This window comes from Cherax quadricarinatus, unplaced genomic scaffold (genome assembly GCF_038502225.1).
Source record: "Cherax quadricarinatus isolate ZL_2023a unplaced genomic scaffold, ASM3850222v1 Contig237, whole genome shotgun sequence".
NCBI lineage: Eukaryota > Metazoa > Arthropoda > Malacostraca > Decapoda > Parastacidae > Cherax > Cherax quadricarinatus.
This window is the reverse complement of record NW_027195263.1, coordinates 4,959-28,703: the sequence shown is the minus strand read 5'-3', so window position 1 is coordinate 28,703 and position 23,745 is coordinate 4,959. Positions and strand designations below refer to the sequence as shown.

General features: G+C 40.5%; 1 protein-coding gene across 2 annotated transcripts in view; it reads left to right on the top strand.

Annotated features, from left to right (window-relative positions):
- The window catches only part of LOC128693513 (uncharacterized), a 31,714-nt gene extending 8,241 nt beyond the window's left edge, over window positions 1–23,473 (top strand). The window contains exons 7-17 of one of the 2 annotated variants that reach the window (XM_070080223.1): window positions 1,466–1,633; window positions 1,896–2,010; window positions 2,828–2,994; window positions 4,085–4,180; window positions 4,991–5,146; window positions 5,412–5,513; window positions 5,897–6,034; window positions 14,405–14,596; window positions 15,148–15,259; window positions 16,410–16,607; window positions 23,335–23,473. In XM_070080223.1, coding sequence (XP_069936324.1) covers window positions 1,466–1,633; window positions 1,896–2,010; window positions 2,828–2,994; window positions 4,085–4,180; window positions 4,991–5,146; window positions 5,412–5,513; window positions 5,897–6,034; window positions 14,405–14,596; window positions 15,148–15,259; window positions 16,410–16,600 — 1,437 coding nt within the window. In that variant the 3' untranslated portion in view covers window positions 16,601–16,607; window positions 23,335–23,473. Of the gene's footprint in view, window positions 1–1,465; window positions 1,634–1,895; window positions 2,011–2,827; window positions 2,995–4,084; window positions 4,181–4,990; window positions 5,147–5,411; window positions 5,514–5,896; window positions 6,035–14,404; window positions 14,597–15,147; window positions 15,260–16,409; window positions 16,740–23,334 lie in introns of those variants that run through there. The other variant, XM_053783226.2, reaches the window with a different exon arrangement.
- The last annotated feature ends 272 nt before the right edge of the window (window positions 23,474–23,745 follow it).

The following is a 23,745-nucleotide window of genomic DNA, read 5'->3' as shown; positions in this document are numbered from 1 at the left end:
CTAAAAATAATCCACCGACATTTTGCTGATAGATTGATACAAATTAAAAGACAATCTATTTAAAGGAATATGTGAGAATAGGTTCAATAGTTCCCCCGACACTTGCAAGGTTCAATAGTTACCCCGACACTTGCAAGGTTCAATAGTTCCCCCGACACTTGCAAGGTTCAATAGTTCCCCTGACACTTGCAAGGTTCAATAGTTCCCCCGACACTTGCAAGGTTCAATAGTTCCCCCGACACTTGCAAGGTTCAATAGTTCCCCCGACACTTGCAAGGTTCAATAGTTCCCCTGACACTTGCAAGGTTCAATAGTTCCCCTGACACTTGCAAGGTTCAATAGTTCCCCCGACACTTGCAAGGTTCAATAGTTCCCCCGACACTTGCAAGGTTCAATAGTTCCCCCGACACTTGCAAGGTTCAATAGTTCCCCCGACACTTGCAAGGTTCAATAGTTCCCCCGACACTTGCAAGGTTCAATAGTTCCCCCGACACTTGCAAGGTTCAATAGTTCCCCCGACACTTGCAAGGTTCAATAGTTCCCCCGACACTTGCAAGGTTCAATAGTTCCCCTGACACTTGCAAGGTTCAATAGTTCCCCCGACACTTGCAAGGTTCAATAGTTCCCCCGACACTTGCAAGGTTCAATAGTTCCCCTGACACTTGCAAGGTTCAATAGTTCCCCCGACACTTGCAAGGTTCAATAGTTCCCCCGACACTTGCAAGGTTCAATAGTTCCCCCGACACTTGCAAGGTTCAATAGTTCCCCCGACACTTGCAAGGTTCAATAGTTCCCCCGACACTTGCAAGGTTCAATAGTTCCCCCGACACTTGCAAGGTTCAATAGTTCCCCCGACACTTGCAAGGTTCAATAGTTACCCCGACACTTGCAAGGTTCAATAGTTCCCCCGACACTTGCAAGGTTCAATAGTTCCCCTGACACTTGCAAGGTTCAATAGTTCCCCCGACACTTGCAAGGTTCAATAGTTCCCCCGACACTTGCAAGGTTCAATAGTTCCCCCGACACTTGCAAGGTTCAATAGTTCCCCCGACACTCGCAAGGTTCAATAGTTCCCCCGACACTTGCAAGGTTCAATAGTTCCCCTGACACTTGCAAGGTTCAATAGTTCCCCCGACACTTGCAAGGTTCAATAGTTCCCCCGACACTCGCAAGGTTCAATAGTTCCCCCGACACTTGCAAGGTTCAATAGTTCCCCTGACACTTGCAAGGTTCAATAGTTCCCCCGACACTTGTAAGGCTCAATCACAATGGCATTTAGTGATGCACACTTGCACTTATGCAAGCTACTCAGTTTCAAATGAAGGTATGACCGGGCAATAAAGGTCAAAAAGCCAGTGAAACCAGTCGATAAGAGCTAAAAGACTAGGCCAGGAGCTACACCTTGATTACCGAAAAAAATAATGTGAGCACTTGCTTGAGCACTTTCTCTCTCCCTCTACTTCAGCCACCAGGCGACGTGTACTGCAAATCCCGTAAGTCACAGTACGACCCTCCCGTAGTTCCCTACTACTTCTCCTACGACTCTGAGGCCGTCGCTGGCTTCGACGTCACCATCGCCATTGGTGACAACGAGACTGAAAAAATTGAGTTTACAGTAGCCTTCAGTCAGTCGGTAAGTAGACAGCACCAGACATGTCTCTCCTCTCGTCTGTCAGTGATTAAGTCCTGTGGAGGTGTATGTTACTGCACGATGTATGGTTTGTTACAGTCGGCAGGCACGCAACTAAACAATAACAATGTAGCAAGCGAGTGAGAGAAGTGCAGTGGCACTGTAAAAGTGAGAGAAGTGCAGTGGCACTGAGAGTGTCATCAGTAGGTAATAGGATCAGTAATATTCAAAGACCCGAGGATACTAAGATCCTTCGCACTTGCAGGAGTTCTACGACTGGAACGCCAAGATCGTCATGACAGAGTATGTTCCTTGGTACATCTTTGGCGAGGTCTATCGCTATGAATTCGAGACTCAACGCATCCAAGACTTTAATCAAGGTTCCTATCTATCGCCGCTCCTTGTTTGTCTATTTCTATTCATGCCTATCTTCTCTCCATATTTATGTCTATCACTACCCATGTTTGTGTCTCAGTGTTCATTTTTCTCTCACAATCGAGTCTGTCGCCTTGTTCCTCTTCCTCTCACACTAGTATCAAGAAGATATATACACCGTGAGGTGTATATATACACCTGTGTATATATGCTGAAAGTTTGCTTATGTTACAATATTCTTGATTAGTAATGAAGAGGTGACAGGCAACCTTAATGACCCTCGTGTAGTGGACAGGTTCTTAAACTCTTTAAATATCCAACTACTTACATCTGTCTCATTGTTCCTCTCTCACTTTCACATCTTCCTCATTCTTCCTGTTTCACTTATAATCAGATATTTGAAATTTCCCATAACCTTCCAGTTAGAAATTTTAATAAGGATCTAAAACCGATAAATATGCATAGGTAAGAATAATGTGGGATCGAACCTGCGCCCCACTTATTGTTGGTCTAAAAAGCTACCATTGTACCAGGATAATTCAAAATGTTACTAAGACACACACACTGGCAGAGTATGTTTGTCCCAGCTATTGCCTCAGACAATCTTTCCTACATGCAGTAACAGTTTGGTAACCCTATAAAGTAGTTTATATGTAATAACGCTACTTGGTTATTAGAGTTGAATCCCGCTCTTGTCTTTAGTGATTACTTTGTTGTATTTCATATTAATGTGAAATCTCCGTTCATATTATAACTACAAACATCTTAAATTCTCATTCTTTTGTCCTGTGTTAACATTCACCTGCTTACACCTTCTCCCAGGTCTTGAATACTACCTGCAAAAACACCAGGACAAGAAGTGCAGGTATGGCATCATACAGAACTCGTCCAGCGGAGGAGACGTCGTGGTGAATGACGATGGTTCAGTCTCCCTCCAGCCTCCCTGGATCTTTGAGAACCTAGACGAACCTATGCAGTACAATGGCATTGTGAGAGGAACCCCTTCACTATCTTGTTTACCTTGTTATCTTATTAATATTTCTTTAGCTTTGTTTTATACTGTCTCCTGAGTTTCTTAGATATGACTGTTTTTTTCTGATTAGTGACATGTTTAAGGTATGTGGTTTACCTTGTGAAGTATGGTTTAACCAGTGTTTCTTTTACCTGCCCCGCTTAATCCTGTCATCCCTAGTCTGACCACTTATTTCACTATGCTAATCTTGATAAGTGAGACACATATGCAACAGTTGGGTATCTTCATTCAGAAATCTTTCGCCTACACAGCAGGCTTCTTCAGTCGAATACAGAGGACAGCAGGAGTAGAGATGTGAAGATGATGTCATCAGTCCATCGCCCTTAAGGACGTATTTTTGAGGTGGTCAGTCCCTCAGCCTGGAGAACGAGTTTTGCAGTAGTTTGGAACAATGTGAAGTTTAAGCAGCAGTACGGAGACTTATACTATGAAGCAAAACTCGTTCTCCAGGCTGAGGGACTGACTACCTCAAAGCTACGTCTTCAAGGGCGATGGACTGATGACATCGTCTTCACATCTCTACTCCTGCTGTACTCTTCTGTATTCGACTAAAGAAACTTACTGTGTAGGCGAAACCTTTCGGAATAGAGATACCCAGTTATTGCATGTCTCACTTATCAACTTGTCGATATTATATAACATTAACATATTCATACTAATGTTGGTTTGATCAGTTGCTTAACTCTGTCAGTATGGTTTAACTCATTACTATATCATTGAGTGACCATTTTAATTTTCATTTGACCTGCTAGTTACCCCTCTCAACTTAAATTTGAATTATTATTTAACCCTATTAACCTTGGTTTGACCTAATATCTAACCTTTGTCACCCGTGGTTTGGCTTAGGTAAAGTTGGAGGGAGGGGGTAAGGGAGGTTTTGTGGGCGAGGGGCTTGGACTTCCAGCAAGAGTGCGTCAGCATTACTTTGCAGTGCTGCTGAGATCTATGTTAAACACAGCCAATTAGAAGGTGAAGCAAAGTTATTATTCACGGAAAGATTATCTTTGTCATCATTATCCAGAGTATATTTTTGTGTTTATCTGCAGCATTCAGCACGAGATATGGAGGCTGATGTTTGGATCGGCTTGAAGAATCATCTTCTCTCCCTCATCAGTGAGAACTTTGTTTGGTTTTATGCCTCTGTAAGTTGCAACTTTATTTAACTATGATGAAGTGGTTAAATGTGCGACACCTTTTTTTTTTCTTGAAAGTGTTTAGTCAACCAGTTGTTATTTTTTAATTTAATATAGAGAATATGCTGCAAGTTGGTGATAGATGAGGCAATTAGTCCCTCAACCTTGGGAGAAAACTTTCTTAGTGGAGAGAAGAAAAGTCAACTAGTGTTTCGCTCTGTGTAGAGCTTTATCAAGTCATGACTTAATAAAGCTCTACACAGAGCGACATGTTGTACCAATAGTGACATATCTGTACTTAGTTAATGCAATCTAAAATCCGCAGAGTCAGATGTGTAACAGTAGTTTAAGAGTGTCACGTATTTCTTCCTGTGAGACCTTCACTAGCAGATGTATACATGTGTTTCTTTAAATCTTCGTTCACAAGTAATTCATAAATTTTAAATCATAACTAGAGTGGCAGCTAATCCACCTTATCTTATATGTTAAGACTCTTAATGTTTTGTCTCATAGGACCTGCGATTTTTAAATGTATGTTGAGGTCTATCTAATTTTTGATGTTTTGGTAAAATCAACTTTTTTCTGAGTTTTGTAGATCATAAGTTTTTCTGTTTTCCTTCGAGTTCAAGTGATTGTTAATAGTAATGTATATATGAGATTCAGTTATATGTTCTAATTCCTTTATCAAGTGTGATCTCCTTTCAAGTCTGCTTAACTGTTGTCCCGTTAGATCACTGTTGCTCAGTCTCTTTTCTGTCCTGTTGATTTACAGCTACACATGTTTTGGTCTTGAAATAGCGACTTTCAATTCTTTTACAGCCTCTCGTTGTGGATGAGATAGTAAATAAAGAAGTTTATGGGAGAGAAGAGAAAAATGGGAAGCTAAAAATAAAGAAAACGAAGCCGTATCTGCCGAAGGCCTCACTCGTGTCCATGGACAAGGTGCCTCTAAAGCTGGAGAAATACACTAACATTGTAAGTTAAATTTTATTTTACAATATGCCTCTGTATATTCTTTGTTTATCATGTAAACAATCTTCAGATCTGTCTACTTCAAGACACACGAAATCATAACACCATAAATGCAAACAAACCCCACCCGTTCCATGGTCTCCCTGCCTCCAGTCTGCCAGTCTTAATCTTCCAGCTCCATGAAAACCTTCGAGAGGCATATCTTCATCTTCCCCATTAATTACACACTCCAACCTCTCCAATATTCTTAATGGATTTTTCCTCACAGCTGGCTAACTACCCTCACCTCATCTACAACATTTTCAACTATGAGACTGACCCACCACAAACCCACATGTTTGACATCTCCCCATGTTACAATGATTCTCAGGTGAGTGCCAGCATATTATAATTGATTACAGGTGAGAGGATGTTATAATTATTTAGGTGAATCTTGCATGGTATAATTAGGTGAGACAGTATGCTATAATCACCTAGGTGAGTGGCAGGATATTTAAAGGACTATAATTGTGCAGTTATTAACTATTCTAACAACTTACATACCATGTATAATGCAGAAAGGAAGTAAATTTATTATTATTATGATCATTATTATTATTATTATTATTATTATTATTATTATTATTATTATTATTATTATTATTATTATTATAAGGACATCATCTACAAAGTAATATAAAACAAAATTTACTCTCAAAAAGATAGAAATTTTTAACTGTATTATTGGTTACTGATAAATATGTTGTATTTCAGTCTCGTGACTTTATACTGGACCTGCCCTCTGACACTCTAGAGATGGTGCAGTACAGGACTGACACGCTGCTGTACTCAGCTCAGGAAGCCTTGGCTGAAGTGGGCGTTATCTCCCCTCTCAGGATCAACAGAATAGTGGTGAGTGAAAACTGGATGGCGTGGAAACTTGCAGGTCAGCAAGTGCTCAGCTAATTATGTAAGGACTCAGGCTCGAGTCCTGGTGGGATCTGGGGGGGGAGGGGCAAGTCTACCGAGATCTGCTGCTCCAGTTTTAATAGCAGTAAATAAGTAACTAGAGTTTTGTTAACTGTGGTGAGTGGATTCCTGGGCTGTAGAAATAAGTCACGTGCTATTATGCTTGTGAAGGGCTGTTGATCAATTGAATTGCAGCTAATGTCCCCTTCCTTGCACATAACCTTATCATCAGTCATTTTCCAGGCACTATGCGACTCCTACTGGCTATAATAATAAGAACGAGATAGATATTGAAAAGCCAGGGACCTTGGGTGATAAGGACAGTAATAGGTTTAGTAGAAAAATAGAAATGAGCAGGAAGGGTAAAGAGAAAGGAGAGTCTTTCAATGTTTATTATGCTAATTGCCGTAGTGCTAGGAATAAGATGGACGAGTTGAGATTAGTTGCTAGTGTAGGTAACATTGATGTATTTGCCTTAACTGAGACGTGGTTTAATTCAAAAAGTCGGGACATGCCTGCGGAATGTCATATTCAGGGTTTTAAATTGTTCCAAGAAGATAGAAGTATTGGGAGGGGGGGTGGGGTGGCATTGTATGTCCGAGATCGCTTGAACTGTTGCATAAAAACGGGTATTAAGTCTGAAGTAACACATACAGAGTCTGTTTGGATAGAATTTTCAGAGGGGCATGAAAAACTGATTTTAGGAGTGATATACCGTCCCCCAAACTTAGATAGGGACCAAGGGAAACTACTATGGGAGGAAATTGTTAAGGCCACAAGGCACGATAATGTAGTAATTCTAGGAGACTTTAACTTTAGTCATGTTGATTGGAATTTCTTGACTGGGAATTTAGAATCATACGACTTCTTAGAAGTATTTCAGGATTGTTTTTTGAAGCAGTTTGTGACAGAACCTACAAGGGGAAATAACCTGCTTGACTTAGTTATGGCAAACAATGAATCCCTTGTTAATAATTTAGAAATTTCAGAGGAACTGGGTGCTAGCGACCACAAATCAATTACATTTAGCATTGAATGGAAGTACGTTAGTAGCGATAACTCAGTAACAGTCCCAGATTTTCGCTTAGCAGATTACGATGGGCTTAGAGAACACTTATCATCTGTTGACTGGGGTAACGAAGAGAGCTATCAATATGACAGTTTTCTGAACACTATACATGCTGCTCAAAGAGCGTTTATCCCATATAAAGAAATTAGATCAAATAGAAATGACCCAAAATGGATGAATAATAGGCTCAAATATCTACTAGGGCAAAAGAAAGGAATTTATAGGCGTATCAAAAGAGGTGAGGGTCATCTTATGAATCAGTATATTGACATTAAGAGGGACATTAAAAAGGGGATAAGAAAAGCTAAAAGGGACTATGAAATTAAAGTTGCTAGGGATTCTAAAACTAACCCAAAAAGTTTTTTCCAGGTCTATAGAACAAAAGTTAGAGATAAGATAGGTCCCCTTAAAAATAACTATGGGCACCTTACTGACAAAGAGAATGAAATGTGCTTGATTTTAAATAATTATTTTCTCTCAGTTTTTACACAGGAAGACACTAACAATATTCCAGTAATTAATTTTTACAGTGGGCTAGAAGAAGATAAATTATGTAACATCACAGTCACTAGTGAGATGGTTGTGAGGCAGATAGACAGACTGAAGCAAAATAAGTCGCCAGGTCCTGATGAGGTTTTTTCAAGGGTTCTTAAGGAATGCAAAATGGAACTCTGTGAACCATTAACTAATATTTTTAATTTATCTCTTCAAACAGGTGTAGTGTCTGATATGTGGAAGATGGCTAATGTAACTCCTATTTTTAAAACAGGGGACAAGTCGTTACCGTCAAATTACCGCCCAATAAGCCTGACCTCAATTGTAGGCAAATTACTAGAGTCAATTATAGCTGAGATTATAAGAAGCCATCTCGATAAGCATAGCTTGATTAATGATACTCAGCATGGATTCACAAGAGGCCGGTCTTGTCTAACTAATTTATTAACTTTCTTCAGTAAAGCTTTTGAGGCTGTTGACCACAATAAAGAATTTGATATTATTTACTTAGATTTTAGTAAGGCTTTTGATAGAGTTCCGCACCATAGACTGTTAAAGAAAGTGGCAGCTCATGGCATTGGGGGAAAAGTGCTCTCGTGGATCGAGTCATGGCTCACTGACAGGAAGCAGAGAGTGTCCATAAATGGGGTTAAATCCGAGTGGGGATCTGTAACAAGTGGCGTTCCACAGGGATCAGTCTTGGGCCCGTTGTTGTTTATAATATATATCAATGATCTTGATGAGGGAATTACTAGTGATATGAGCAAATTCGCCGATGACACAAAGATAGGTAGGATAATTGATTCAAACGTAGATGTTAGGGAACTTCAGGAGGATTTAAACAAACTCTATTCTTGGTCAGAAAAGTGGCAGATGCAGTTCAATGTAGATAAATGCAAGGTTCTGAGGCTTGGGAGTGCCCATAACACTAGTACTTATAAATTAAATGATGTAGAACTTAGCCATACAGATTGCGAAAAGGACTTGGGGGTTATGGTGAGCAGCAACCTTAAACCAAGACAGCAATGCCTAAGCGTACGTAATAAGGCAAATAGATTACTGGGATTTATATCAAGAAGTGTAAGCAACAGAAGTCCAGAGGTCATACTGCAGCTTTATACATCATTAGTAAGGCCTCACCTAGATTATGCAGCTCAGTTCTGGTCTCCGTATTACAAAATGGACATAAATTCGTTAGAAAACATTCAGCGTAGGATGACTAAATTAATACATAGCATCAGAAATCTTCCTTATGAAGAAAGATTGAAGACTCTTAAGTTACATTCACTTGTTAGACGAAGAATGAGGGGAGACCTGATCGAAGTGTATAAAGGACCTGCCTAGTGCCTCTCTGACAGCTTACAACAGATGTGTTCCTGGCTATGACACGCAAAGTGAACTTATTGTAACATTTAAAACACGCAGTTTCGTTCTGATATTATTCAGCTTCCTAGTTTCTTGGCTTTTAATAACAGAGCTTATCACACATGAATTTAATGATCATATTAAAAATAATTATTTTACGAGACCGGGTCTACCTCGGAGACCAGGTCTTGGACCTGGCTGCAGAAGTTTTGACCCTTAAAGTCAACCAGTCTGTCACTTTCTAGAGTGCATACATTATGAACTTGTGAATACATATCACCCTATTCCTCTTTCCTGCCTCTGTCCCTCCACGCCTAGTACACTCTTCCTGCCTCTCTCCCTCTACGTCCAGTACACGCTTCCTGCCTCTCTCCCTCTACGTCCAGTACACGCTTCCTGCCTCTCTCCCTCTACGTCCAGTACACACTTCCTGCCTCTCTCCCTCTACGTCCAGTACACACTTCCTGCCTCTCTCCCTCTACGTCCAGTACACACTTCCTGCCTCTCTCCCTCTACGTCCAGTACACACTTCCTGCCTCTCTCCCTCTACGTCCAGTACACACTTCCTGCCTCTCTCCCTCTACGTCCAGTACACACTTCTTGCCTCTCTCCCTCTACGTCCAGTACACGCTTCTTGCCTCTCTCCCTCTACGTCCAGTACACGCTTCTTGCCTCTCTCCCTCTACGTCCAGTACGCGCTTCTTGCCTCTCTCCCTCTACGTCCAGTACACACTTCCTGCCTCTCTCCCTCTACGTCCAGTACACACTTCCTGCCTCTCTCCCTCTACGTCCAGTACACACTTCCTGCCTCTCTCCCTCTACGTCCAGTACACACTTCCTGCCTCTCTCCCTCTACGTCCAGTACACACTTCCTGCCTCTCTCCCTCTACGTCCAGTACACACTTCCTGCCTCTCTCACTCTACGTCCAGTACACACTTCCTGCCTCTCTCCCTCTACGTCCAGTACACACTTCCTGCCTCTCTCCCTCTACGTCCAGTACACACTTCCTGCCTCTCTCCCTCTACGTCCAGTACACACTTCCTGCCTCTCTCCCTCTACGTCCAGTACACGCTTCCTGCCTCTCTCCCTCTACGTCCAGTACACACTTCCTGCCTCTCTCCCTCTACGTCCAGTACACACTTCCTGCCTCTCTCCCTCTACGTCCAGTACACACTTCCTGCCTCTCTCCCTCTACGTCCAGTACACACTTCCTGCCTCTCTCCCTCTACGTCCAGTACACACTTCCTGCCTCTCTCCCTCTACGTCCAGTACACACTTCCTGCCTCTCTCCCTCTACGTCCAGTACACGCTTCCTGCCTCTCTCCCTCTACGTCCAGTACACACTTCCTGCCTCTCTCCCTCTACGTCCAGTACACACTTCCTGCCTCTCTCCCTCTACGTCCAGTACACACTTCCTGCCTCTCTCCCTCTACGTCCAGTACACACTTCCTGCCTCTCTCCCTCTACGTCCAGTACACACTTCCTGCCTCTCTCCCTCTACGTCCAGTACACACTTCCTGCCTCTCTCCCTCTACGTCCAGTACACACTTCCTGCCTCTCTCCCTCTACGTCCAGTACACACTTCCTGCCTCTCTCCCTCTACGTCCAGTACACACTTCCTGCCTCTCTCCCTCTACGTCCAGTACACACTTCCTGCCTCTCTCCCTATACGTCCAGTACACACTTCCTGCCTCTCTCCCTCTACGTCCAGTACACACTTCCTGCCTCTCTCCCTCTACTTCCAGTACACACTTCCTGCCTCTCTCCCTCTACGTCCAGTACACGCTTCTTGCCTCTCTTCCTCTACTTCCAGTACACACTTCCTGCCTCTCTCCCTCTACGTCCAGTACACGCTTCTTGCCTCTCTTCCTCTACTTCCAGTACACACTTCCTGCCTCTCTCCCTCTACGTCCAGTACACGCTTCTTGCCTCTCTTCCTCTACTTCCAGTACACACTTCCTGCCTCTCTCCCTCCCTTAAAAAAATAATCTCACTGACCTTGTCATCCCGGGTCAACCCAACTCGACCTTGCCAGGCGTCCATATTCTTTTGTCTTGCTATAATAACCTTAACTTGAAAAAAGCATAGTCTCCTTGATGTTACTTTGACTGGAGTCTACCTGGAGAGCATTCCGGGGATCAACGCCTCCACGGCCCGGTCCATGACCAGGCCTCCTGGTGGATCAGAACCTGATCAACAAGGCTGTTGCTGGCTGCACGCAGTCCAACGTACGAACCACAGCCCGGCTGATCTAGCACTGACTTTAGGTATCTGTCCAGTTCCCCTTATGGCTGGTGGGAGGCTGTTGAACAGTCTTGGGCCCCGGACACTGACTGGATTACCCACCACCAGATCTCTTGTTTATCTCTGAAACTTTTATTATTGATGCAAATATAAAACAGTTTAGTGGTATTTAAAAAATATATTGTTAAAATTATGAGGTGTTGTTGGTGCTGTTTGATGGTATGAGATGAAATTTGTGCATCATGCAGGATATTACTGGTTGGCATGAGGTCACAACATGTATGAGGTCACAACATGTGTGAGGTCACAACATGTGTGAGGTCACAACATGTATGAGGTCACAACATGTATGAGGTCACAACATGTATGAGGTCACAACATGTATGAGGTCACAACATGTACGAGGTCACATGTGTGAGGTCACAACATGTGTGAGGTCACAACATGTATGAGGTCACAACATGTATGAGGTCACAACATGTACGAGGTCACATGTGTGAGGTCACAACATGTATGAGGTCACAACATGTATGAGGTCACAACATGTATGAGGTCACAACATGTATGAGGTCACAACATGTATGAGGTCACAACATGTGTGAGGTCACAACATGTATGAGGTCACAACATGTATGAGGTCACAACATGTATGAGGTCACAACATGTGTGAGGTCACAACATGTATGAGGTCACAACATGTATGAGGTCACAACATGTATGAGGTCACAACATGTATGAGGTCACAACATGTATGAGGTCACAACATGTATGAGGTCACAACATGTATGAGGTCACAACATGTGTGAGGTCACAACATGTATGAGGTCACAACATGTATGAGGTCACAACATGTATGAGGTCACAACATGTGTGAGGTCACAACATGTATGAGGTCACAACATGTATGAGGTCACAACATGTATGAGGTCACAACATGTATGAGGTCACAACATGTATGAGGTCACAACATGTGTGAGGTCACAACATGTATGAGGTCACAACATGTATGAGGTCACAACATGTATGAGGTCACAACATGTATGAGGTCACAACATGTATGAGGTCACAACATGTGTGAGGTCACAACATGTATGAGGTCACAACATGTATGAGGTCACAACATGTATGAGGTCACAACATGTATGAGGTCACAACATGTATGAGGTCACAACATGTGTGAGGTCACAACATGTATGAGGTCACAACATGTATGAGGTCACAACATGTATGAGGTCACAACATGTATGAGGTCACAACATGTGTGAGGTCACAACATGTATGAGGTCACAACATGTATGAGGTCACATGTATGATGTCACAACATGTATGAGGTCACAACATGTATGAGGTCACAACATGTGTGAGGTCACAACATGTATGAGGTCAAAACATGTATGAGGTCACAACATGTATGAGGTCACAACATGTATGATGTCACAACATGTATGAGGTCACAACATGTATGAGGTCACAACATGTGTGAGGTCACAACATGTATGAGGTGACAACAAGTTTGAGGTCACAACATGTATGAGGTCACAACATGTATGAGGTGACAACAAGTTTGAGGTCACAACATGTATGAGGTCACAACATGTATGAGGTGACAACAAGTGTGAGGTCACAACATGTATGAGGTCACAACATGTGTGAGGTCACAACATGTATGAGGTCACAACATGTGTGAGGTCACAACAAGTGTGACGTCACAACATGTATGAGGTCACAACATGTATGAGGTCACAACATGTGTGAGGTCACAACATGTGTGAGGTCACAACATGTATGAGGTCACAACATGTATGAGGTGACAACAAGTTTGAGGTCACAACATGTATGAGGTCACAACATGTATGAGGTGACAACAAGTATGAGGTCACAACATGTATGAGGTCACAACATGTGTGAGGTCACAACATGTGTGAGGTCACAACATGTTTGAGGTCACAACATGTGTGAGGTCACAACATGTATGAGGTCACAACATGTGTGAGGTCACAACATGTATGAGGTCACAACATGTATGAGGTCACAACATGTGTGAGGTCACAACATGTATGAGGTCACAACATGTATGAGGTCACAACATGTATGAGGTCACAACATGTATGAGGTCACAACATGTATGAGGACACAACATGTGTGAGGTCACAACATGTATGAGGTGACAACATGTATGAGGTCACAACATGTGTGAGGTCACAACATGTTTGAGGTCACAACATGTGTGAGGTCACAACATGTATGAGGTCACAACATGTGTGAGGTCACAACATGTATGAGGTCACAACATGTATGAGGTCACAACATGTGTGAGGTCACAACATGTATGAGGTCACAACATGTATGAGGTCACAACATGTATGAGGTCACATGTATGAGGTCACAACATGTATGAGGTCACAACATGTATGAGGTCACAACATGTGTGAGGTCACAACATGTATGAGGTCACAATATGTATGAGGTCACAACATGTGTGAGGTCACAACATGTTTGAGGTCACAACATGTGTGAGGTCACAACATGTATGAGGTCACAACATGTGTGAGGTCACAACATGTATGAGGTCACAATATGTATTAGGTCACAACATGTGTGAGGTCACAACATGTATGAGGTCACAACATGTATGAGGTCACAACATGTATGAGGTCACATGTATGAGGTCACAACATGTATGAGGTCACAACATGTATGAGGTCACAACATGTGTGAGGTCACAACATGTATGAGGTCACAACATGTATGAGGTCACAACATGTGTGAGGTCACAACATGTTTGAGGTCACAACATGTATGAGGTCACAACATGTATGAGGTCACAACATGTTTGAGGTCACAACATGTTTGAGGTCACAACATGTATGAGGTCACAACATGTATGAGGTCACAACATGTATGAGGTCACAACATGTAAGGAACTAAACACTAAGCTAAACCAAATAAAACGTAATGAAGAAATAACCTCAGGTTTGACTTTAATAAAAACAAACCACGATATATATAAATATATATATATATATATATATATATATATATATATATATATATATATATATATATATATATATATATATATATATATATATATATATATATATATATATATATATATATATATACATATTAATTTCAGTTGGAAGAGCGAGATGACGTCTTAAGACTCTTATTTACCATCTTGGACAAAGCCGAGGTTGAGGGAGATGCTCCTGGAATCCTCAAGGAAAGTAACCTCAACACAGCTGTCAGCCTCATCAACTCTGCTGTCAGCAGTTCTAAACTTGTCATCGTTGTGAGGCTGAACAGTCTCATGAACGAATACTCTAAAGTTAGTACCTGATCACCTCACTGTCAGTCCTGTTCACCTAGCAGTAAATAGGCTCTACCTGGGTGTTAGCCAACTGGTGTGGGTCGCATCCTGGGGGACAATATTAACCTAATTTGCCAGAAATGTTTAGCATAACCAGGGGCTTTCTATATACTGCTTTATCAGTGATGTCAGCTATGGTCTGTATAAGTTGTATCATTTATACTTGTACAAATACAGGTGATTATTATTGTTATTATTATTATTATTATTATTATTATTATTATTATTATTATTATTATTATTATTATTACTATTACTATTATTATTATTATTATTATTATTATTATTATTATTATTATTATTATTATTATTATTATTATTATTATTATTATTATTACTATTACTATTATTATTATTATTATTATTATTATTATTATTATTATTATTATTATTATTATTATTATTGTATAAGACAAGTGCAGCACTTGAATATCTGTATTCCAGAAACGTTTCGCTCACTCACCACGTTTCTTCAGGCTCATGTAGTAATAGGCGTATTGTAATTTTAGGTGAAGGACTCAGACATAGTGGCTGTGGTGCCGGTTGCTGGCTCCATGGTACAGGTGCAGCGAGGCAAGAACAACGACTACAGCTACACCACAAGCAAGGGATACCAGTCAGGTGAGGGATACCAGTGTACACCTGAGTCATTAAGCCTGGCGGTCACCTGAGCGCTAACACAGAGAATAAATGAATAGCAACAATCGTAATAAGACAATGTGAAGCAAACCAGGGAACGTGTGGAGGGTTGAACCCCAGGCCAGAGTGTTAACGCACTGGCCTGCCCACTTCAGCACTCACTTACCATGGCTTCAGCCTCCCATCCCTTCCCTGGTTAGAATAATTGAATTCTTGAAACTAAGACTAAAGTCAACTCTGTGTCTGTACACTGAGAAAAACACACCTCTCAATGTGCATATATTTACACAGATATACACACCTGTCAGCTGGAAAATTGGCCTGACGTACACGGTGTACAGAGACCTGAACGATTCCTTACTGTGTGTGTGTGTGTGTGTGTGCGCGTGTGTGTGTGTGTGCGTGTGTGTGTGTGTGTGAGAGAGAGAGAGAGAGAGTGTGAGTGAGTGTGTGTTCTTATCTATTCTCGCCTATTTGTGGTATTAGGGGTCGAGTCTTAGATGGTGACTATTATGTGTGTGTTCATACCTCAATATATATATATATATATATATATGTCGTGCCGAATATGTAAAACTGGTCAATTAGCAAGAACTCATTTAAAATTAAGTCCTCTCTGAAATTTTCTCTTATACATTTAAAAATATATTTTTTTCATTAATGTTAATGTAAAAATTTATAATTTTGCACCAAAAGAATCTTAGAAAACTTACCTAACCTTATTATAAGAAGAACAATTTATTTTAGCCTAACCCAACTAAATATATTTAAGATTTGTTTACAATAATTTAATACTAAGCAAACACAGTGAAATATATTTTTTTCGTTAGGTTCAGAATGATTTTGGCGAAATTATTGCATACGCAAATTTTCGCTTGTCCTATATGGCAACATGAGCGTTGCTATTTAAGCCAAGATAGCAAGTTCTGCCTATTCGGCACGATATATATATATATATATATATATATATATATATATATATATATATATATATATATATATATATATATATATATATATATATATATATATATATATATATATATATATATATATATATATATATATAACTGTATATACCTAATATTGATACTGTATGTCAGAGGCACTAAAAGAAATTCGTATGTTTCAGGAGACATGGCAGGTCTGGCCATAGGTATGTTGATTGTGGGAACATTGGTAGGAGTGGCGGTCACTATGGTAGTCAAACATGGCACTGCCTCTCCCAGTGGCCTCCCCAGGGTCAGCATGGCACATAAATCTGCACCAAATTCTAGTAACACTATCAACGTCACTGCTGATCTTACCGCCTCAGATATATAGAAATTTAGTGAGTCTGTAGAGAAAGTAATGAAAATTATACTAGACGGTAGAGTATGTGTCTTGAAGCCACTGTAACCCAGAGTCTTGTTCACTGTAACCCAGTGTCTTGATCACTGTAACCCAGAGTCTTGTTCACTGTAACCCAGTGTCTTGATCACTGTAACCCAGTGTCTTGATCACTGTAACCCAGAGTCTTGTTCACTGTAACCCAGTGTCTTGATCACTGTAACCCAGTGTCTTGATCACTGTAACCCAGTGTCTTGATCACTGTAACCCAGTGTCTTGATCACTGTAACCCAGTGTCTTGATGTAACCCAATTGATCACTGTAACCCAGTGTCTTGATCACTGTAACCCAATGTCTTGATCACTGTAACCCAGTGTCTTCATCACTGTAACCCAATGTCTTGATCACTGTAACCCAGTGTCTTGATCACTGTAACCCAATGTCTTGATCACTGTAACCCAGTGTCTTGATCACTGTAACCCAGTGTCTTGATCACTGTAACCCAGTGTCTTGATCACTGTAACCCAGTGTCTTGATCACTGTAACCCAGTGTCTTGATCACTGTAACCCCAGTGTCTTGATCACTGTAACCCAGTGTCTTGTTCACTGTAACCCAGAGTCTTGTTCACTGTCACTGTAACCCAGTGTCTTGATCACTGTAACCCAGTGTTCACTGTAACCCAGTGTCTTGATCACTGTAACCCAGTGTCTTGATCACTGTAACCCAGTGTCTTGATAACTGTAACCCAGTGTCTTGTCTGTAACGCAGTGTCTTGATCACTGTAACCCAGTGTCTTGATCACTGTAACCCAGTGTCTTGATCACTGTAACCCAGTGTCTTGATCACTGTAACCCAGTGTCTTGATCACTGTAACCCAGTGTCTTGATCACTGTAACCCAGTGTCTTGATCACTGTAACCCAGTGTCTTGATCACTGTAACCCAGTGTCTTGATCACTGTAACCCAGTGTCTTGATCACTGTAACCCAGTGTCTTGTTCACTGTAACCCAGTGTCTTGATCACTGTAACCCAGTGTCTTGATCACTGTAACCCAGTGTCTTGATCACTGTAACCCAGTGTCTTGATCACTGTAACCCAGTGTCTTGATCACTGTAACCCAGTGTCTTGATCACTGTAACCCAGTGTCTTGATCACTGTAACCCAGTGTCTTGATCACTGTAACCCAGTGTCTTGATCACTGTAACACAGTGTCTTGATCACTGTAACCCAGTGTCTTGATCACTGTAACCCAGTGTCTTGATCACTGTAACACAGTGTCTTGATCACTGTAACCCAGTGTCTTGATCACTGATAAGTGTCACTGCACCACAAATGTTTACACAATAATCTTTTTGTACTGTTATTAACAAAAGCGCTGTTGTTGTTAATTACTGTTGTTACTCAGGTCTTGTACAAGTTACTGTTGTTACTGAGGTCTTGTACAAGTTACTGTTGTTACTGAGGTCTTGTACAAGTTACTGTTGTTACTGAGGTCTTGTACAAGTTACTGTTGTTACTCAGGTCTTGTACAAGTTACTGTTGTTACTCAGGTCTTGTACAAGTTACTGTTGTTACTCAGGTCTTGTACAAGTTACTGTTGTTACTCAGGTCTTGTACAAGTTACTGTTGTTACTCAGGTCTTGTACAAGTTACTGTTGTTACTCACGTCTTGTACAAGTTACTGTTGTTACTCACGTCTTGTACAAGTTACTGTTGTTACTCAGGTCTTGTACAAGTTACTGTTGTTACTCAGGTCTTGTACAAGTTACTGTTGTTACTCACGTCTTGTACAAGTTACTGTTGTTACTCACGTCTTGTACAAGTTACTGTTGTTACTCAGGTCTTGTACAAGTTACTGTTGTTACTCAGGTCTTGTACAAGTTACTGTTGTTACTCACGTCTTGTACAAGTTACTGTTGTTACTCAGGTCTTGTACAAGTTACTGTTGTTACTCAGGTCTTGTACAAGTTACTGTTGTTACTCAGGTCTTGTACAAGTTACTGTTGTTACTCAGGTCTTGTACAAGTTACTGTTGTTACTCAGGTCTTGTACAAGTTACTGTTGTTACTCAGGTCTTGTACAAGTTACTGTTGTTACTCACGTCTTGTACAAGTTACTGTTGTTACTCAGGTCTTGTACAAGTTACTGTTGTTACTCACGTCTTGTACAAGTTACTGTTGTTACTCACGTCTTGTACAAGTTACTGTTGTTACTCAGATCTTGTACAAGTTACTGTTGTTACTCAGGTCTTGTACAAGTTACTGTTGTTACTCACGTCTTGTACAAGTTACTGTTGTTACTCAGGTCTTGTACAAGTTACTGTTGTTACTCACGTCTTGTACAAGTTACTGTTGTTACTCACGTCTTGTACAAGTTACTGTTGTTACTCACGTCTTGTACAAGTTACTGTTGTTACTCACGTCTTGTACAAGTTACTGTTGTTACTCAGGTCTTGTACAAGTTACTGTTGTTACTCACGTCTTGTACAAGTTACTGTTGTTACTCACGTCTTGTACAAGTTACTGTTGTTACTCAGGTCTTGTACAAGTTACTGTTGTTACTCAGGTCTTGTACAAGTTACTGTTGTTACTCACGTCTTGTACAAGTTACTGTTGTTACTCACGTCTTGTACAAGTTACTGTTGTTACTCAGGTCTTGTACAAGTTACTGTTGTTACTCACGTCTTGTACAAGTTACTGTTGTTACTCAGGTCTTGTACAAGTTACTGTTGTTACTCACGTCTTGTACAAGTTACTGTTGTTACTCACGTCTTGTACAAGTTACTGTTGTTACTCAGGTCTTGTACAAGTTACTGTTGTTACTCACGTCTTGTACAAGTTACTGTTGTTACTCAGGTCTTGTACAAGTTACTATTGTTACTCACGTCTTGTACAAGTTACTGTTGTTACTCACGTCTTGTACAAGTTACTGTTGTTACTCAGGTCTTGTACAAGTTACTGTTGTTACTCAGGTCTTGTACAAGTTACTGTTGTTACTCACGTCTTGTACAAGTTACTGTTGTTACTGAGGTCTTGTACAAGTTACTGTTGTTACTCACGTCTTGTACAAGTTACTGTTGTTACTCACGTCTTGTACAAGTTACTGTTGTTACTCACGTCTTGTACAAGTTACTGTTGTTACTCAGGTCTTGTACAAGTTACTGTTGTTACTCAGGTCTTGTACAAGTTACTGTTGTTACTCAGGTCTTGTACAAGTTACTGTTGTTACTCACGTCTTGTACAAGTTACTGTTGTTACTCACGTCTTGTACAAGTTACTGTTGTTACTCAGGTCTTGTACAAGTTACTGTTGTTACTCAGGTCTTGTACAAGTTACTGTTGTTACTCACGTCTTGTACAAGTTACTGTTGTTACTCACGTCTTGTACAAGTTACTGTTGTTACTCAGGTCTTGTACAAGTTACTGTTGTTACTCAGGTCTTGTACAAGTTACTGTTGTTACTCACGTCTTGTACAAGTTACTGTTGTTACTCAGGTCTTGTACAAGTTACTGTTGTTACTCAGGTCTTGTACAAGTTACTGTTGTTACTCAGGTCTTGTACAAGTTACTGTTGTTACTCAGGTCTTGTACAAGTTACTGTTGTTACTCAGGTCTTGTACAAGTTACTGTTGTTACTCAGGTCTTGTACAAGTTACTGTTGTTACTCACGTCTTGTACAAGTTACTGTTGTTACTCAGGTCTTGTACAAGTTACTGTTGTTACTCACGTCTTGTACAAGTTACTGTTGTTACTCACGTCTTGTACAAGTTACTGTTGTTACTCAGATCTTGTACAAGTTACTGTTGTTACTCAGGTCTTGTACAAGTTACTGTTGTTACTCACGTCTTGTACAAGTTACTGTTGTTACTCAGGTCTTGTACAAGTTACTGTTGTTACTCACGTCTTGTACAAGTTACTGTTGTTACTCACGTCTTGTACAAGTTACTGTTGTTACTCACGTCTTGTACAAGTTACTGTTGTTACTCACGTCTTGTACAAGTTACTGTTGTTACTCAGGTCTTGTACAAGTTACTGTTGTTACTCACGTCTTGTACAAGTTACTGTTGTTACTCACGTCTTGTACAAGTTACTGTTGTTACTCAGGTCTTGTACAAGTTACTGTTGTTACTCAGGTCTTGTACAAGTTACTGTTGTTACTCACGTCTTGTACAAGTTACTGTTGTTACTCACGTCTTGTACAAGTTACTGTTGTTACTCAGGTCTTGTACAAGTTACTGTTGTTACTCACGTCTTGTACAAGTTACTGTTGTTACTCAGGTCTTGTACAAGTTACTGTTGTTACTCACGTCTTGTACAAGTTACTGTTGTTACTCACGTCTTGTACAAGTTACTGTTGTTACTCAGGTCTTGTACAAGTTACTGTTGTTACTCACGTCTTGTACAAGTTACTGTTGTTACTCAGGTCTTGTACAAGTTACTATTGTTACTCACGTCTTGTACAAGTTACTGTTGTTACTCACGTCTTGTACAAGTTACTGTTGTTACTCAGGTCTTGTACAAGTTACTGTTGTTACTCACGTCTTGTACAAGTTACTGTTGTTACTCACGTCTTGTACAAGTTACTGTTGTTACTGAGGTCTTGTACAAGTTACTGTTGTTACTCACGTCTTGTACAAGTTACTGTTGTTACTCACGTCTTGTACAAGTTACTGTTGTTACTCACGTCTTGTACAAGTTACTGTTGTTACTCAGGTCTTGTACAAGTTACTGTTGTTACTCACGTCTTGTACAAGTTACTGTTGTTACTCAGGTCTTGTACAAGTTACTGTTGTTACTCAGGTCTTGTACAAGTTACTGTTGTTACTCAGGTCTTGTACAAGTTACTGTTGTTACTCACGTCTTGTACAAGTTACTGTTGTTACTCAGGTCTTGTACAAGTTGCTGTTGTTACTCACGTCTTGTACAAGTTACTGTTGTTACTCACGTCTTGTACAAGTTACTGTTGTTACTCAGGTCTTGTACAAGTTACTGTTGTTACTCAGGTCTTGTACAAGTTACTGTTGTTACTCAGGTCTTGTACAAGTTACTGTTGTTACTCAGGTCTTGTACAAGTTACTGTTGTTACTGAGGTCTTGTACAAGTTACTGTTGTTACTCGGGTCTTGTACAAGTTACTGTTGTTACTGAGGTCTTGTACAAGTTACTGTTGTTACTCAGGTCTTGTACAAGTTACTGTTGTTACTCAGGTCTTGTACAAGTTACTGTTGTTACTCACGTCTTGTACAAGTTACTGTTGTTACTCACGTCTTGTACAAGTTACTGTTGTTACTCAGGTCTTGTACAAGTTACTGTTGTTACTCAGGTCTTGTACAAGTTACTGTTGTTACTCAGGTCTTGTACAAGTTACTGTTGTTACTCACGTCTTGTACAAGTTACTGTTGTTACTCAGGTCTTGTACAAGTTACTGTTGTTACTCAGGTCTTGTACAAGTTACTGTTGTTACTCAGGTCTTGTACAAGTTACTGTTGTTACTCACGTCTTGTACAAGTTACTGTTGTTACTCAGGTCTTGTACAAGTTACTGTTGTTACTCAGGTCTTGTACAAGTTACTGTTGTTACTCAGGTCTTGTACAAGTTACTGTTGTTACTCACGTCTTGTACAAGTTACTGTTGTTACTCAGGTCTTGTACAAGTTACTGTTGTTACTCACGTCTTGTACAAGTTACTGTTGTTACTCAGGTCTTGTACAAGTTACTGTTGTTACTCAGGTCTTGTACAAGTTACTGTTGTTACTCAGGTCTTGTACAAGTTACTGTTGTTACTCACGTCTTGTACAAGTTACTGTTGTTACTCAGGTCTTGTACAAGTTACTGTTGTTACTCAGGTCTTGTACAAGTTACTGTTGTTACTCAGGTCTTGTACAAGTTACTGTTGTTACTCACGTCTTGTACAAGTTACTGTTGTTACTCAGGTCTTGTACAAGTTACTGTTGTTACTCAGGTCTTGTACAAGTTACTGTTGTTACTCAGGTCTTGTACAAGTTACTGTTGTTACTCACGTCTTGTACAAGTTACTGTTGTTACTCAGGTCTTGTACAAGTTACTGTTGTTACTCACGTCTTGTACAAGTTACTGTTGTTACTCAGGTCTTGTACAAGTTACTGTTGTTACTCAGGTCTTGTACAAGTTACTGTTGTTACTCAGGTCTTGTACAAGTTACTGTTGTTACTCAGGTCTTGTACAAGTTACTGTTGTTACTCACGTCTTGTACAAGTTACTGTTGTTACTCAGGTCTTGTACAAGTTACTGTTGTTACTCAGGTCTTGTACAAGTTACTGTTGTTACTCAGGTCTTGTACAAGTTACTGTTGTTACTCAGGTCTTGTACAAGTTACTGTTGTTACTCAGGTCTTGTACAAGTTACTGTTGTTACTCAGGTCTTGTACAAGTTACTGTTGTTACTCAGGTCTTGTACAAGTTACTGTCGTTACTCACGTCTTGTACAAGTTACTGTTGTTACTCACGTCTTGTACAAGTTATCTCTGGACTCATCAATTTAACATAACATTAATGTAATTATTAAAATATCCATTACGTATATATTGTATTTTCGTTTTTTTATCCTTTTACATAAATATATTTGAATATATATATATATATATATATATATATATATATATATATATATATATATATATATATATATATATATATATATATATATATACATACATACGTTACCTGCTTTTCTGTCCTCGTGTATTGCATCCAGAGAGCTTGTAGCAGCGATTCTCCCTGAATATCTTAGGGACAAGATTGGAGTCCAGGACCAAAAATTCATTGATGGAGCAATGATCTGGGATAATCTAACGTGCTCTGAAACCTGCTCCCCCCAACAACTACAAACAATCGCACTGGGATGATCCAATAGTGGAAAATATAGCCTCTACAATGCTTCAGAGTGTGTCAGGGAAGGATAGAGCCTGCCTCATGGCAGTGAGAGCCCCTCATGCTGGAGACTTTCTGTTGGCTGTTCCCAACTCCAGCCTTGGCACACGCCTCGACCCACAGACCATCCGCATCGGTGTTGCCCTTCGACTTGCCGCCCCTATTCTCGCCGAACACAGGTGTATTTGTGGCAGTGAAGCAGCAGACCGATTCGGGTACCATGGTCTTGTGTGCC